General features: G+C 41.0%; 1 protein-coding gene across 6 annotated transcripts in view; it reads right to left on the bottom strand.

The window, feature by feature from the left end:
- NUBPL (NUBP iron-sulfur cluster assembly factor, mitochondrial) overlaps positions 1–18,496 on the bottom strand; it is a 156,981-nt gene that overhangs the window by 33,598 nt on the left and 104,887 nt on the right. For all 6 annotated transcript variants that reach the window (XM_084632402.1, XM_084632403.1, XM_084632404.1 and 3 more), the window contains one exon: positions 9,205–9,290. In XM_084632402.1, the coding sequence (XP_084488528.1) occupies positions 9,205–9,290 (86 nt within the window). The remainder of the gene's footprint in view (positions 1–9,204; positions 9,291–18,496) is intronic.

Below are 18,496 nucleotides of genomic sequence, written 5' to 3'. Positions count from 1 at the left end.
TGACCATCTATCACTAAGCCCCGCTTGCCTGGGTGGCAAGATAGACTGGAGAACCCAAGGGGACTGTCTATGACTCCATGGTAAGACAGTTAAAGTGATCTAGGAGTTAATGTTTGTTACTGGGTTAGTGAAATCTAACTGTAGAACATAGCACCAGTGAGGCGGGGTCTGCCCTGCTTTTGACAGTCTGCCCTGAGATTGGCACTCTCTATCATGAGTCACTCCAGATGGCGTGACAGACACACAGTCCCTTAATGCCTGCGCCACATGCCCATTTTACATTCCTTCTGCATTAATCTTGTCTATCATCTATCTAGTAGTATATTTTAAGGTATAAATGGTTCCTTCTGAATATCAGCAGAGCTTTTGAATACTGGACTGTTCACTCTCAGTGTGCAATATTATGCAGAGTCCACTAGGCTCATTTTTTTCTCATTTAGGATTCTATTATTTATTTATATAATTATTAACTAAGTTATTTTTATTATGTGAGTTACTGTAACGCCTAGGAGCCCTAATCACGGACCAGGACCCCCTTGTGCTAGGCGCTGAACTAACACATTTTGCCCCAAAATTTACAATCTAAGTGTAAGACAAGAGAACAGATGGACACAGACAGTTTGGGGGAGTACAAGGAAACAATCAGGTAATATTGATCAGGATGACAGATTGTGGTCTCAGCATACCAGTGGCCTAACTTCTCATGTTTTTTGTAAGCATCACTGAAAAGGAACATTTTAAGGAGGTTTTAGAAGGAGGATAATGTGTTAGGTTTGTGGATGGTCCTGGGAAGCTCTTCTCGAGCATGAGGGGCAGCATGGGAGAAAGCACAAAGATGTTTGTTTGAAAATTTAACAAAGAAGCATGTCAAACACAATTTTCACATGGATATTACTGTGGGTTTACAATTCCTTCTGGTTGAAATTTGTTCTTCAAAGTACTGGTGTCAGAGGAACCAATATAGTAAAATTGGAAAACAAATGATTTAATAAATTTGAACAGCAGCAGCTCAAAAGATGCATTTTACAATTTTGTGGGACTTTTGTGCACTACAATTATAAATTAAAAGTTTGAGGTTTTCTCCCCAGATCAAATTTCTCAGTTCATTAGTTCACATTATGCATTAATCAAAATGACTATTTTAAAAAGCTATTATAATTTATATAAACGTTTTTATCACTCAGATGTATTTGTTAATACGTATATTGTTGCATATTTACAGAAAGATAGTAAGACTTCACTATTATCCTCAAAGTTTTTAAATCCACAGACTGAAAGTAATAAGTCTTGCTAATGAAGACTGCAAAAGCTCTCATTTCCCTGTTCAAACAACAGATTTGAAAAGGTTACAAAGTCCATTACAGTCTACACAAACTATCCCATAAGTATGTATGAATCTAATTTCACTCCCTAGTCTTTTGTGAGCTGAGCCTAAGAAGGTCAAAACCTTTTTTAGTTATAGAAGATAAAATTAGAGAATGAAAGCCTTTCATACATCTTTAGAGATTCTGAGGGAAATCCTGGCTCTACTGAAGTCAATGGGAGTTTTGCCATTGACTTTAAATAGGGCCAGGACCATCCTTTCCCCCTCCCCCGTGTTTCAACGGTCCAAATCTCAAAATTTCTACCAGTCAGCATTTCAACTTTTCAGATGTCCAGTTCACTTGTGTCAGTGACCACCCATGTGCCTCCTCTTGCTCAGCAGCCCTACACCCCAAGTTACTTTGGCCTGGCCAGATACTATTTGTACTACTTTAGTAACTGAATCATCTGTTAAACTGCAAGTACAAGATGTGGTAAAGACATTGGACTAGGACTCAGCAGACCTGGGTTTCAATTCCCTCTCTGGGCTGCCACAGATTTGCCTGTGTGACCTTGGGCAAGTCACTTCACGTATCTTTACTTCAGTTCACTATTTACAAAATGGGGATAATAATACTTCCTTTCCATCCCTCCTCATCTGATTGCAAACAATTCAGGCCAGGGACTGACTCTTACTATGTGCATGGGTCCTCTAGGTGCTACAGTGATACAAATAAATAGCCAGATAGACAACAGTTGAAGTGTCTTTAGAAGAAAATACACCTCAGATTCTTTCTCCAGTACAACAGCCAATTGTATATACAGCTGGCCTTTGGAACCTGTGAAATCCACAACTCCCACCAATCTGAACATCCTGGACAGAGGATCTCAGCTTTATTAAAACCAAACAAGTTAGTCCTTCTCCTTTCAGAGATAGTCTTGAAAATATAAACCAACAGAAACTCTAAAGTTGAAAGTACTTCACTGATTTTTCCTAAATAGTCCGAATTATTCATGGATTTCCCCACCAGGTGCCCTGTGCTGGCCTTTGGGGTTCATGAAAGCCACAGCCACAGATTCTTAGATTTAGGGTAGATTCCAAAAATTCACAGCTATGGGAGGCAGTGTCACATTGCAGCAGCTCCAGTGCAACAGAGGCAGGCACACTCCCTGCCAAGTGGACGGCAGCAGTTGAACTGACTCCTCTGCTCACAGCAAGTGAGACTGCTGCCCACAGCAGGTAGAGTTTAAGACAATGAGAGGGTACATGATCTTCTCATGGAGAAGTCACTGGACTTAAAACTAGAGACTCTTGCATTGTAATTTTGTCTCCAACATGGATACACCTCTGTAGCCTTGGTCAAATCATTTAATCTTTCTGTTTTAGTGTCCAAGCTGTAAATACTATGGACCTAAATACCTCACTTGGGGGTTAATCTGTTAATGTTTGTAAAAAGCACTGTACGTGTGATAAAATTCACCAGAATGCATGCAAAATCCTTTAATGGCTATGGGTTTAGCAGCCCACAGGCCATCAACTTATCTGGAAAGCTGTCCCTTATCAAATCCTTTTAGACAGTGGTAACTATGAATGGATTCCAGTGCAAGCAGGTGGTCTCCATTTCTGCAGCAGGCCACTACAGTTTCAAGGATTCCACCTCTTCCAGGCCTGCCAACAGCAATTCCAGCAGTTCAAGGCCTTTGCCTGGTGGAAAAATCCAAACCAAAAGTAGTAAGAGGGAGTTACCAATGTCCAAGGTCGTAGGATACTTCCCTCTCTGGTTGTCTCTGGGGTGGGTCGTCCCTTCCCTCAAGGAGGGCCCCTTTGGGCAGCAGTGTCGGAGCCTTTAGGCTTCCCTCTGCTCTGCCACCCAAATAAGATAATTCCCTGACTTTTAATTCCTCCAGCACATGGAGCATTTGCTGCAGGTGTGGCGGGGCAGGGCTGGCTGAGCCCAAAATGATCCCTTAACCCCTTGTTGCTCAGTGTGGGGTTTGTACACCTCATCACACATCTCTAGCACAAAATGCAACAGATATTTTATACTTTGAAATTTTGGTTACTGAAAAATTGATGTACATGTACATGCTTCAGCAGCCAACAAACGACATTCATATTTATTGAACCCATTCATATATTTTCTTTGTTAAGATATCCTGTGAATTAAAAATCAAGTAAAGGCAGTAATTTCAACATTTCTGTCTCAGTTTCTATTAAAAGTAAATTAGGCATTAAAGAAATTTCTACTTTTTAAAACAGAATATAAATGTTATCTAAATAGGTAATGGAGAAAATGTGCATCGCCAGAGGGAACTTTTTAAGGAGAAGACTGAAAAAAATGAAGTGTACAGGATGCTTTCCTTTTTAATTAATATTTAAAATTAGCAGATATTTGAATCTGCATGTTTCTTTCCATACTTGTATTCTTTATGAAAAATACATTTTTGTGGTCATATTCAAGAATGCAATACTTTGTTATTTAGAAACTCGTATTACAGTGTCAAGTCCAAAACACAATTTAATATGTTTTCTGAAAAACACTATTTGATTATTTACTGTGACAAAAGTTTCTTTTCTAGCTTGGTGGGTCCTGCACTTATTGGCAGATTTGCTCGCCTCAGAGATTCACGGCAGCCCTCAGTTTGGCCACTTTCGTGGCTCAAATCCACTGTTCATCACTGGCCAGCATGGGGAAAAGGAAGTAGAACAATCCCCGCACTCTCTGCTGATCCACCATGTGGGTCAGGGAACAGGCCCTCTGGTGGAACCCACAGTCCTGGTCAACTCCTCCTGTGTCTGATCAGGAGTTGGGAGGCTTGGGGGGAACCCGGGCCCGCCCTCTACTCCGAGTTCCAGCCCAGAGCCCTGTGGACGACAGCTGTCTAGAGTGCCTCCTGGAACAGCTGTGCAATAGCTACAACTCCCTGGGCTACTTCCCCATGGCCTTCTCCCAACACCTTCTTTATCCTCACCACAGGATCTTCCACCTGGTGTCAGATAATGCTTGTACTCGTCAGTCCTCCAGCACTACACCTTCTCACTCTCAGCTCCTAGTGCCTCTTGCTCCCAGCTCCTCGCATGCACACCACAAACTGAAGGGAGGTCCTTTTTAAACTCAGGTGCCTTGATTAGCCAGCCTGCCCTAATTGATTCTAGCAGCTTCTTAATTGGTCCTAATTAGCCTACCTGCCTGAATTTGTTCCAGCAAGTTCCTTCTTGTTCTGGAACTGCCCCTGTTACCTTACCCAGAGAAAATGGACCTGCTTAATCTGGGACTAATATATCTGCCTTCTAACACTCTCCTGTAGTATCTGTTCTTATCAGTTTAATATCTGATATGTCCTCTATCTGAGGACTATATATTAAATGGATTTTTGGAACAGGGAGATGGAATAGGAGCTTGCTCCATCCACTCCACGCATCGAATATCTCCAAAAAAACCCAACACTCTCCTGTAGCCATCTGGCCTGACCCTGTCACATAACCTAGTTAATATTTAAATAATACTTATCTTTTTTGTCCAGACATTAGAATTCAATTTCAAGTCCTTTCACTGTGAACTTTTGTTAAGCTTTTGATTTTTACATTTTAAATGTTACATTTAAAAATTAATTCAATGAAAAAAGTAGCAAGGCTATAATTAAAAGGTTCATAGAAAACTGACACGCAGGAAATTTGGAGTCAAAGCTGTTACCATGTCTAATTTTCCCGCATTCCCTACAGATATTACTGAAGTTTCCAAATTTTGTGTGATCTCAAGTATTGGTGCCACCACTTATGCTGCAGTAACTAGCTAGAATAAGGTAAATTAAATATAGAGGCAGACCTCAGCTGGTTTCACTGATCTGTATTAAAATCAGTTTCTTAATTTACTGTAATGTTGTACTGTATTTAATGCCTTTTTTTTTTTTTGTACTTTTCCCAGGTTTTATCTCTTAAAAGTAATTTACATTTCATAGGCCTGATCCTAACACACTAGATCATGCTGCCTCTCATGGTCTTGAGCTCAGTGGGAGTTGAAAGAGCTCAGCACCTTGTAAAATTTGCTCCATTACAGCAATCAGCAACTAACTAGTTTTCGCAAGATAGATTTGTACCAGGATAGATCCCTACAGAGAAGAAAGATGATTGATATTATCAATAATGAAACGTAATGATACATCTTATGAGTAATAATTGTTCCTTAATAATTGTACGTAAATGAAGCAAACATTTCAAGACGCTGGACTGTTCTTTTTCCTTAAAGATTAAAGTAATTGACAACATGCAAAATGCTGAGGAGGTGTGAGGAAGAGAGACAACACAGGGGAAATCAAATCAACAGTGGGAAAACGTCTGATCATCATGTTAAAATACACATACTATACACAGGTGAACATACGATAAACAAGACTGTCTGGAAAGGGGAAGAGTATACAGTGACCTGCTGCAGGGCTGAGTCATGAATCATAGAATCACAGAAGATTAGGACTGGAAGAGACCTCAGGAAGTCATCTCGTCCAACCCCCTGCTCAAAGCAGGACCAACCCCAACTAAATCATCCCAGCCAAGGCTTTGTAAAGCTGGGCCTTAAAAACCTCTAAGGATGGAGATTCCACCATCTCCCTAGGTAACCCATTTCAGTGCTTCTCCATCCTTCGAGTGAAATAGTTTTTCCTAATATCCAACCTAGACCTCCCCCACTGCAACTTGAGACCGTTGCTCCTTGTTCTGTCATCTGCCACCATTGAGATCAGCCTAGCTCCATCCTCTTTGGAACCCCCCTTCACGTAATTGAAGGCTCCTATCAAATACCCCTCACCCTTCTCTTCTACAGACTGAATAATCCCAGTTCCCTCAGCCTCTCCTCATAAATCATGTGCCTCAGCCCCCTAATCATTTTCGTTGCCCTCCACTGGACTCTCTCCAATTTGTCCACATCCTTCCTGTAGTGGGGGATGCAATACTCCAGATATGGCCTCACCAGTGCCATATAGAGGGGAATAATCACTTCCCTCAATCTGCTGGCAATGCTCGTACTAATGTTGTAGCCCAATATGCCATTAGCCTTGGCACCAGGGGCATCCTGTTGACTCATATCCAGCTTCTCATCCACTGTAATACCCAGGTCCTTTTCTGCAGAACTGCCGCTTAGCCAGTTGGTCCCCAGCCTGTAGCAGTGCCTGGGTTTCTTCCGTACTAAGTGCAGGACTCTGCACTTGTCCTTGTTGAACCTCACCAGATTTCTTTTGCCCAATCCTCCAATTTGTCTAGGTCACTCTTGATCCTATCCCTACCTTCCAGCTTATCCACCTCTCCCCCCAGCTTAGTGTCATCTGCAAACTTGCTGAGGGTGCAATCTATCCCATCATCCAGATCATTAATGAAGATATTGAACAAAACTGGGCTCAGGACCGACCCCTAGGACACTCTGCTTGATACCGGCTGCCAACTAGGCATCGAGCAGTTGATCACTACCTGTTGAGCCTGGTGATCTAGCCAGCTTTCTATCCACCTTATAGTCCATTCATCCAGCCCATACTTCTTTAACTTGCTGGCAAGAATACTGTGGGAGACCGAATCATAAGCTTTGCTAAGAGGTCAAGATATATCACATCCACCGCTTTCCCTATATCCACAAAGTCAGTTATCTCATCATAGAAGGCAATCAGGTTAGTCAAGTATGATTTGCCCTTGGTGAATCCATGTTGACTATTCCTGATCACTTCCCTCTCCTCCAAGTGCTTCAAAATGAATTCCTTGAGGACCTGCTCCATGATTTTTCCAGAGACTGAGGTGAGGCTGACCAGTCTGTAGTTCCCCAGATTCTCCTTCTTCCCTTTATTAAAGATGAGCACTATATTTGCCTTTTTCAAATTGTCTGGGACCTCCCTGGATCAGCACGAGTTTTCAAAGATAATGGCCAATGGCTCTGCAATCACATCAGCCATCTCCCTCAGCCCCTCGGATGCACTGCATCTGGCCCCATGGACTTGTGCTCATCCAGCTTTTCTCGATAAGCTGGACATGCAGCTCATTTAGAAGAGGGAGCACTCCGAATCCCAGAGAACAAGAGGGGATTTGTTGAGAACAGCTGCCGAAAGGAACGGTATCAGACCTGACTGGAGCTTAATCTATGGACACAGCCAAAAAGAGGTGCTCAATAGTGAGAAAACCCCATGACAAGGCTAACCACCTGAAATGTTGTCTTAAGCACTGTATACCTACTTTGTTATTTTAGTTTTCCAGAAATGGTCCCTACTCCTGAGCCAAGTTTGACTCTAGATCCAAACCTCAAAACATGTTCCAATTTGGGGTGTTTCTTCTCTAACAAACAACATGAAAATCTAAACGGAAAGTAACTTTTTTGTGCAAACCACTACCTAGTCACCAGCAAAGGAATATGGTGCACATAAAGATTGGATATATAACATACAAAGAAGGCTGATTTATAATCCAGTCTATTTGGGACTATAAGGTCATTTTATTTTAGAACATCAAGTGGTATTGTGATCTCAATTAAATTCTAAAACAGATTCTTTCCATCATCCTGTTAAAGCAAGCAAACACGCTTCTGCCTTTTATATCACAGGCTAGAGAAATATACTAGTTTTTAGGTGTTTTACCGAAACAGAATTTGTGAAATTCAGTAAAAACAACGAGGAGTCCTTGAGGCACCTTAGAGACTAACAAATTTATTTGGGCATAAGCTTTAATGGGCCATAACCCACTTCATCAGATGCACGGAGTGAAAAAAAAGTAGGCAGGTATAAATATACAGCACATGAAAAGATGGGAGTTGCCTTACCAAGTGGGAGGTCAGTGCTAACGAAGCCAATTCAGTTAGGGTGGATGTAGCCCATTCCCAACAGCTGACAAGAAGGGGGGAATGTCAACACAGGGAAAATTACTTTTTGTAGTGCTAATGAGGCCAATTCAATCATGGTGGATGTATCCATTTATTCATTTGAGTAGAGACTCTCCGGTTTGGCCAATGTACATGGCAGAGGGGCACTGGACACAAATCAGACATCAAGAATTGTAACATTCAAAAACCAGTAGGAGAGCACTTCAGTCTCCCTGGACACTCAACAACAGACTTAAAAGTGGCCATTCTTCAACAAAAAAAACTTCAAAAACGGACTTCAACGAGAAACTGCAGAACTGGAATTAATGTGCAAACTTGACATCATCAAATTAGGCCTGAATAAAGACTGGAAGTGGCTGGGTCACTACAAAAAATAATTTTCCCTCTGTTGATACTCACAGCTTCTTGTCAACTGATGGGAATGGCCACATCCACCATGATTGAATTGGCTTCGTTATCAACTTGCGAAGACAACTCCCTTCTTTTCATGTACTGTATATTTATACCTGCCCACTTTTTTTCACTCCATGCATCTGATGAAGTGGGTTATAGCCCATTGTCAACGTTCCTTCACCACTCTGAACTCTAGGGTAGCTAGATTACTTACTAAATTAACAGGAGTTGGAAGGCTTGCATTTCTGATCTGTTCCCGGCAAAAACATCACACAGACAGACAGAACCCTTTGTCCCTGTCCCAGTCTGCTCCAGATTTGAAAGTATCTTGTCCCCTCATTGGTCATTTTGGGTCAGGTGCCAGTGAGGTTATCTTAGCTTCTTAACCCTTTACAGGTGAAAGAGTTTTGCCTCTGGCCAGGAGGGATTTTATAGCACTGTATACGGAAAGGTGGTTACCTTTTCCTTTATATTTATGACACCCAAATAAATGTGTTAGTCTCTAAGGTGCCACAAGGACTCCTCATTTTTGCTGATACAGACTAACACAGCCACCCCTCTGAAACCTGAAATTCAGTAGTTCATTTAAAAAATTCACCTGTCTCCACAATTTAGAAATGTTTCACCTTTTGGAAGAATATATTTCTTTCTAAATGCTTACAGGCACATGGACTTTTCGAAACATCTCAGCTCCTTTGCGTGCATCCAGTAAAGCAATGTCTTGTGGAGTGGAAACAATCACTGCCCCTGGGAACAGAAAACATAAAATTAGGTTTAAAACTTATAGTGTAAATTATACTACCAAGCTTATTTTGGAGTATTTTACTTCACTGAAGAAAAAGTTGCTTCTTTATATACTTAAAATATACGCAAAAAAATAAAAATGATGCTGAAGAGTTTAGTTTTAGATTATAAAATGACTGGACCCAAGGTTCCCAAATTATGGTACAGAGAGCTAAAATACATTATACGCTTTCTAATATTATTTTTCTATGTAAACAATTGTTGTCGTTGCTACATTATTGGGAGGGAAAGGGAGTGCTGCCCATGCAATCACAGAAGGGAAGAGAGATGTTCCATGAGACAATGTGTTCATAAAAATGTGGTCCACTGTATGAAAAAGTTGGAGAACCTTTGGATTAACCGTAACAATAGCCTATCTCCAAGTAATAAGGCAGACAAGACACCCAGTGACCAGCCCACTGGCTTTGTGGCAGGGTTATGCCAATTGACACAAGTGATCTATGGGCATGAGCCTGCAACTGCTACACTAGGAATAGTTCCTTTGAGTGCTTTAGGTTTCTCATGTGAACAAGACTACTTGCATGAGTACGAATATGTATGTTTGGCTTTTTGTCTAGAAATACGGGTTTTTTTACATCTGTACAATATGCCCAAAGCACTTCAGCCTTTTTTCTCAAATCATTGTCTTTACATCAGCATTAGTTACTATTTATTCCACCAATGGACACCAAGTATTCTCAGCAAGCGTCTATGTTGGAATGCATCAAGTTTTCTGCTATGGGCTTCTGCTATTTGCCCAGTTTCAAAATCATATAACAATACTGGTATCATAATAACATTGTACAATTGTATCTTGCTTCTTGTGTGAGTCTCCCTGTTTTTCCAAATATTTGCCCGTCACAAAAAAAGCTCTACTTATCGTCCACATTTTTGCTTACGCCTCCTTATAGAGTTGGCACTCAGCACTAACTGTGCTCCCAAGATATACAAAATCACTAATAATACCACACTCCAGTGATGATATCAAACCAATTGGCTCCTGTCTTTCTCTCTCTTACAGCATTTTGACCTTCATAAAGCATCTTGATCAGTGACACTGTTTATAGGAAACTCTTTTGTTGCAGGATCTTCATCAGCAACTCTCTATGAATGCATTCAAAAGCCTTGGTGAAATCTATGAAGTTCAAGACTAATCTTCTATCATAGGGAAGCCCTTTCTCAATCAATCGTCTCAGGATAAATATGTGATCTACTCACAATCTTTCTGGTCTAAAGCCTGCTTGCTCATTACACAGTTTTTCATCTATATCCAGTTTGACTCTGTTCCACAGCATACTGCAAAACACTTTTCTAGGTACTGAAAATAATGTTATTCCTCATAAGTTATCGTATACCACTTCTTTTTTTAATAATTTACTGATCCTACCTTTCTTCCAATCCTCTAGGCAAAGTTCTTTTTCCCAAACTGTATTATAAATTAATATCCAGATCCATCCTTTTGAAGGTGTGCCTTGAGGAGAAAACCCATTGTCTTGCTGAATACCTATTTACAGTCTCTTCAAAGACCCAAAATGGATAAAGAAGTGACTCAGATTCACAAGTGTGCTTGTTCTGAACCAAAGGACTCCTCATTATTATGTAATCACAGGAAAAACTCTGGGGTTTAAAGGATTGTTCACCAGCCACAGCCCTTGTTGGAGTCACAGGGCAATCTCAGGTAAGCTTAGTAGTATGTGTGTAGGTTCTTTTATTGTTTTTAATATGTTTTCTCTAACATTTTTACTATAAGAATACATGTGCTTGCTTATAAAGAACTATGTGGTAACTGAACTGTGGCAATTACACTATTTATAGCCTTTGAAGAGTAAGCAAAGCACAGAGGCATCCTGTTTAGGCAGTCTTCCTTGCTGGAGAATAACACAGTGTAGGCAGGGAACTGTGCAGCCTGGAAAAAATCTCAGTAAGCGGGGAGAGAGATGCGGGTCTCTGCCCAACAAAGGTGATGGCTGGAGAAGTGGAAGCCTGAGAGTGGGTGTCCTTGCTGGATCATGGAGGGGGAATACAGATAAAACTGCCCTGAACTGTGACAGACACCACTGCGACTTGGGAAGTATGATGATAACTGCTTACACACCTGGAACAATTTCTTGGAGTTGCCTCATTTATGCTTCTTTCGCTTTTCTCACTTTTTTTGGTCAAGCTATTCTTTCATCTTTTGGATACAACTTCTTTATTTCTAACTTTTTCTGCATACTCCCATTGCAGGATGTATTGTCATTTGCCATATTTTAGCTGCTTAATTGCTTTCTCTATTTCTGCTTCTAAAATTGGACTGGATGAAGAAGACTCCATTCAGACCATATTCAGTACCCTACTCAAGCAGGCAAGATGACATTTACATGGACGGAGTTGAATAATCCTTGACAACACCAACCCTAGTGGAATGGGAATTAGCCGACTCAAATCACAAGACATGTTTTGTTACAAATCACAATAAAATTAATTATCCTCCAGTGTTGAACGACATAGAGGAACAATGGGCTTGCTTTAGAGATGTTTGCTGGAAGCCGCCAGAAATTCACTTGTATCAAGAGGATGAAGAAAAGAAGTGTGGATACAGCCACACATGGAAACTGGTAGGGGGAAGAAAAGCCTTAAAAGAGAGGCAAGCATAGGGAACACAGCAAGAAAAACAACAAACAGTGCAAGGGTAGTATCTAGAGAGACAAAAGTTATGTCAAAGATGAGAGAAAACAGCTGGATAAAAAAGCAAGAGAAGGAGAAGAAGCATTAAAAAGAGAAAAGGAGTACTTGTGGCACCTTAGAGACTAACCAATTTATTTGAGCATAAGCTTTCGTGAGCTACAGCTCACTTCATCGGATGCAACTGTAGCTCACGAAAGCTTATGCTCAAATAAATTGGTTAGTCTCTAAGGTGCCACAAGTACTCCTTTTCTTTTTGCGAAAACAGACTAACACGGCTGTTACTCTGAAACCTGTCATCAGAAAGAGGTGACTCTAAGAAACTGTTTTTGGTGTGTAAGCAATTGTCATTATGGTTTCACAGAGTTACAGTGATACCATAAAAGCAAAAGATGGAAGATTGTAAACACCACAAAAGGAATCATGGTGAGAACATTTTAATGGAGTATTCAGCCAACCGCAGCCAACAATTCAAATTAATAAATGTGAAGAAAGTGAAGTAGTCCAGCTGAGGGGGAGCAAGGAAACCCTAAAAATGATCTGTTAAATATCGCAAATTCCCATTTCTTACAAACTAGTTTAACATGTGTGGTAAAGCAAAGATCCTGCACCCATGAATGGGAAGTTACCAAATACAATTTATACATTTTCCCATTGCACCTTTTTGCCCAAAATTAATAAGAGGAGTAAACAAAGCATTGCCAATATCAACAATCTGATTCCAGGGCCTCCTATATTTTAGAGTGATGTGACTCTCGTTATGTACTTCAAAACGTCCTCATCCACATCAAATCACAGAAATTGTTATTCACTTGCCATGTTTAGACCAAAGTATAGAAGTATCAAGTATTTATTTCTAACATTACATTTTTGTTTGCTCTCCATTGCCTACTACTTTCTTAAAATATTAGCCCAGTAAGTGTTCCCTCTCCTCTGCAACACTATCTCCATACCCGTCCTGGGCTCATTACTAATACCTCTGTGGGCCCAACGATCAGCATGGGAGGAAGAGGTGGAGACTGGGAAGTAACAGAGCATTATTCCTACAGTCCCACACAATTTACCGAGGAAGATATTGCAGCTCAGGAGTATATTGTCTTTTCTGCAGAGCCTTGACCAAAGGAGTCTTGATGGGAGCTGCAATCAGGGAGCTTCTGATAGTGTAGTGCCAATGTAGACACACTGTCAGATTTTAGGTCAAATATGGTGCCAGAGCTGGTGTGGGACCAAGGTCCCTACATGGAAAGCCCTAGCTGTCCATATATCCCACGATCAACACAGGTTTGGGTATAATCCAAACGACCTTAGGAGGAGATCTTATGCTACCAATGGGTTAAGGGTGGGAGGGTGGGCAGTGACATTTTCTCCTCCACATCCCCTTTGACCTTCAAAACACATGATCTGGGCCACTGACCATAACATTTCTTTCCCAACTAGTTTTGTTCTTTTCCCTTTGCGAGCACTGAGTTGTTCTTGTTTCTTCAGGAGCAGAAAGCAATATAAATCTCTTTAGTTTATCTACCTCTATTGGCATCATCACCAAGGACAGTACATCTTTGGGAAGGGAGTGAGAACTTGTGCTCCCTCTACTGACCATATAGATATAGTAACAGCACAAAAATCTTGCATAATTTCAAAATAGTGGCTCAGAGAAAAGAACAGTTTTTTTTCCCAAAAATCTACATAAATTATGATAATTTGGTGAGTTTTCTCATCTGATGCTAAAATGATTCCCTATGGCCCAAACTACTTAACAGTGTCCTCAGTATTTCTATCCCATTCTCTTCCAAATTAAAATGAGACAGACCTTCTCCTAATTTAAAATTTCTTGTATCAAAATGTAAAGTCAATGAGGTCTCCAGCAAGTACTGCATATCAACAGTGCCTGCAATAAAAATAAGTATTTAGTATTTATTTTCTTTTTATTCAAGGAGAATCTGAACCATTTTCAATAACTTTATTTCTGAAAGGGTTTAGCTGAACATAGCTGACTATTACAGTATAAGTGCAGTTCTGCTCTTACAGGGGTAACAGTTTGTATTCTGGTTCCATTTATAAAAGGTTTATAAAGGGTTAAGAAATGATTAATAGATGCTATAAGCATGTTACAGATGTGAGTAGTATGTGTTGTAGATGGTTATAAGCTATGGATATAACCTACCTACTGACTCACTGGATTCTATAAGAATATATAACAATTTACTACAATATCTATCAATCATTTAACCCTTTATAAAATACTGACCCATGGAACATTAAGTCTAACCCTCAAAAGTGGCTCTCTAAATCCTGAAGAAGAGCTCTGTGTAATTTGAGAGCTTGTCGCTCTCACCAACAGAAGCTGGCCTAATGAAAGATACTACCTCACCCACCTTGTTTCTTTAAAAATGTCACTGTGGGCAATTGTGTCTCTACCTTCACATTAAACATGGTCTTTTTGAAAGTTTTTCGTTTGGTTGGTATGTTTTTTGTTTAAATTGTCAGCACAGCAAACTCACCCTGGGATCTGAGACTTCAGATGGGTTTTTTGTTTTTTAATACTTAACCACTAGTAATAGAACTTGTATAGGCCAATTTAGGCTCTAAGGGACACATGTGCAAGTCCACTCCTTTCAAAATTGTCACACAGGTGTAACTGAAGTAAATAGTTCTACTGATGCACAAGAAAGAATCCAGCTCTCTACTTTTTTGCTGTGTTGGCTCTCCAGGGTTAATAGCAGCCAACAATAGTAAAACATTACTTGATCCCTAAAGTAATCAAATATGTCTGAATTCATACATGCAGGAGGTCTCTTGAAGAAAAATGTGCAATTTTTAAATAGTTGCCTTTCAGAGTGAACCATACACAAGGTTGATTAATTGCACAAACAAGAAGTTGAACAGATCAAAATGCTATCACGGCATGTCCTGAAATTCTTCATATTTTGTGTACATTTCTGTGCAGAAGAATAATTTCTGTGCCTTGAGTATACTACAGACTTCTAAGTTCAGCCTGGATACATGTAAGTGACTAATCTACTTGTTTTTATTTAAGTAATTTGGAAATATATTGGTTGCAAAACCACTGATGTGGGTTGTACTAATACAAACTATTCTACTATCATTTTAATATTTAACATGCATAAAATGAAATAACAGTAGCGTGTCAGTGTTATTTGCATTCCATTCAACTCCAGACATGCAGTTTGATCACTGTTAATATACATCACATTAACACTGACTTCTGACTAGGGAGCTAATCTTACACAGGAAGTTAAAAGCATTGAAGGAACTATTCCACTTTTTTATAAAAAAAGTATCTGCATACATTGGAACTATTCAGAATTTATCGGGAGGAGTGCAGGTCACAAGAGGTTATGGAATGGGCCTTGTGTACAGCCAAATTCTTGGCAACCTAGAAATACTACTTAATATGATAAAGGAACATGAGTAATGGTAATTATCTGCCCAGGAGTGCTGTAAATGTAGTGCTCTGGACAATGAGATACAAGGTATCTCTGTAGCATCTCCTTCTGCAGATACAGAGTGACATGGTGTTCTTGGAAGGGATCTGTGATGGGGTGTACCTGGCCTTTGTGGCCCCGAGCTGGTGGCCCCGCAGTCCTACTACACCCTGCCCCAGGAAAAGAGTGGCTAGAGAGATTCATGGAAGCCCAGCAGGCTCAGATAAAAGGAGCTGCAGGGCCTTAGTAGGTCAGTTTGTAGTTGGGACAAAAAGAGCAAAGCACAGAGCTCCTCTCTGGCCAAAGGAGCTCAAGGGATAACCAGAGTTTGTTTGTGGCTGCATTTGCCTAAGCTGAGAGAAAACCTGAAGTAAAGGGACCAGGTGGGAAGGGACCAAGGAAATAACGACAGAAGACTGAAGTAAGCAGTATGCGGCTACTGTTTACAGGATCCCAGCCCACTACTCAGGGTTCCCCCAACCAGGAAAGTGGTATAAACCCCAAGGTTTATTGGGAAACCCGAGTGAAGGATTGAATTTAAAGGACTGAAGGCCCTAGTAAGAACTCTTTTGCTACCCCAGAAAGGGTTCATTTTGATTGTGTGACTGGGCCACTGAAGACCTGTCAAGTGAGCTCAACAATCTATCAGGGGTGCCAAGTGCGTGAAAGGCCTGCAGTACTGCATGCATCAGCAGGTGGCGCTCAAGAGGTGAGTGCCCCCATTACAGAGTCACATGCAGACCGCAGTGCAATGACAGACGGCTTGATCTGACCATGTCTCACACTTTCCTCCAGCTTTGAATCCCCCTTTTCCACTAAAAGAACAAGATTCTTTTAGACAAGATTTCCAGATTGTAGATAAACTGAAGAATCTGTGCTGCCTCCACTCTATAACTGCTTTGAGCTGCTCCCATTGTGATGAAATGGCTTGTTATTTTTCAGATAAATTTGATCCTATTAGGGATGAGCTGTTCGCTTCTGTGGTGACAGTGCAAGGTCTGGAAGGAACCAAGGGCCTTATTTTCTGTGCTAGAGTTTCAGCTGGTGATGCTCACTGAGGTACTGGAGGTGTGGAGAAAACTCAGTCCCGCAACCTGTACTTTGGATCCATGTCCTTCCTGTTTTCTGAAGGCGAGTGGAAAAGTTCTTGGTCCTCGACTTGTGGAGACTGTCAATACTTCTGTTAGAGAGCAGGCTGCCTATTGTTTTGAAGGAAGCACCAGTGTTTCACCGTTAGTTGTGACTTTGCTCAGAAAGTCATTGTTTGATGTTGACACTCTAGTTAATTCTTGGCCAGTGTCACAAATTCCCTCTTGGGTAAGATTGTGGAGAGAAGGCTGTAGTGAGAATTCTCTCAGTACCTAGATTCCTTTGATCTCCTTGACTCTTGTCAATCTGGGTATAGACCTGGCCAGGGCACAGGGACTGCATTGACTGGTGGTGGATGAAGATCAGGTGTCCATGCCGATATTATTAGGTCTACAAGATGCCTTTGATCATGAAGTGTTGTTAACTCACCTGAGGACACTGGTGGGAATGAACAGGGCTTCCCTTCAGTATCTTCATTCTTTTCTCTTGGAGAGATCTCAGTGGATAATAGCTATCATTTGCTCCTATTCCTGAAGAGCTCTTAGATGTCCTGTGCCACAGGGTACCATGCTGTCAACCCTCCTGTTCAACATATATATGGAGCTGTCAAAGGAGGCATAGGGAGCAGTATTTTCAGTATGCTGATGGCACTCAGGTGTAGATCTCTATCTCATCCAACTCTGACTGCAGTTCCACACCTCAGCCCATATCCAGTTGCGATTGGGTCATGCAGGAGAGGGAGTTGTCTGAAGCTCAACCCACACCAGATTGAGGTGAAGGAGGTGGGTTGGGGAAAGCAGCAAGAGGAGATGGGGCACAACAGGAGTCCCTTTAATTGAGGGGGGGCATTCACCATTAGTTATCAGGGTTTACAATTTAGGGGCAGTTCTAAACCCCAAGCTGCTGCTGGATGATAATATTACAGCAGTAACCCAGTCCACTTTTTAACATCTGTGTCTGGCTAGACAGTTGTGACCTTTCCTTTTGGATACAGATCTTGACAACATTACCCAAGGCCTTGTTACTTCAAAATTAGACTATTGCAATGCCTTCTGCATGGTGCAAAGCCTCAATACATTCAGAGGCTGAAGCTGATGTAGAATAAAGCAGCTTGCTTACTGAGTGGAGACAACATGCTGGGAGCATAGGACAACAGTACTCCGAAATGAGTAGACAATTAGCATGCATCCCAAAGTAGAGTTTACGGTGTTAACTATGACCTATAAAGCCCTTAACAACCTCAGAACTGCCTGCTTGAGAGACTGCCACTCTCCCTGTTCCATACTGCCACAGCAACAATCCGCAGAGGCTCTCAAGGTGGATCCTTTCTTGTTAAAGGAAAGGAGGCTGCTAGCAGGCCATTTACTGTGAGGTCTCCTAGACACTGGAACTTGCTCCCCCTTGATCCAAAATAGCCCAAATGTGGTGACACTATGGGTACATTAAAAAAAGAAATGTATTTGGCAGGATTTTGGGAGATGGCTGAGAGTATGTTCCTAAAATGATAATGGGGAAGAAAGGAGCTTTTTTTTTTGTAGGAGGCTAATTGGTTGAGTTCCTGTCTGAATGACCATTTTTATACTGTGAGGATTATGTTGTGATATTAATTAAGTGTTAGGGCACCCAGAGCCTTTGTACAAACATCTTTTTTATTATATAAATCAAAATAGTCATGGCCTCGGAGACTCTGCATACTTCTCCCTTTTCTGAGTTATCAGCTCTTGCCTCTTTCTGCCCTGTCACACTCCACCAGTCATACAGCCTTGAATGCTCACTTGCCTGATTATCTACAGATTAAATCAAAATCTGAATGTTCTCCTTTGATGGACAATCATTTTTTTTTTAAAAAAAAGCACCACTTCTGGGAAACTTTCAAGCCAAGGGATGAAAATGTGGTAAAGGAGGTCTAATTTCCACAGAAGAGCATACGTTTTATTTGTAAAAGAAGACACGGCACTAAGGTGCAGCTTTAGT

The sequence above is a fragment of the Lepidochelys olivacea genome (genome assembly GCF_965140295.1).
Source record: "Lepidochelys olivacea isolate rLepOli2 genome assembly, chromosome: 6".
NCBI lineage: Eukaryota > Metazoa > Chordata > Testudines > Cheloniidae > Lepidochelys > Lepidochelys olivacea.
The sequence above is the reverse complement of the archived record's forward strand: the minus strand, read 5'-3'. Positions and strand labels throughout refer to the sequence as shown.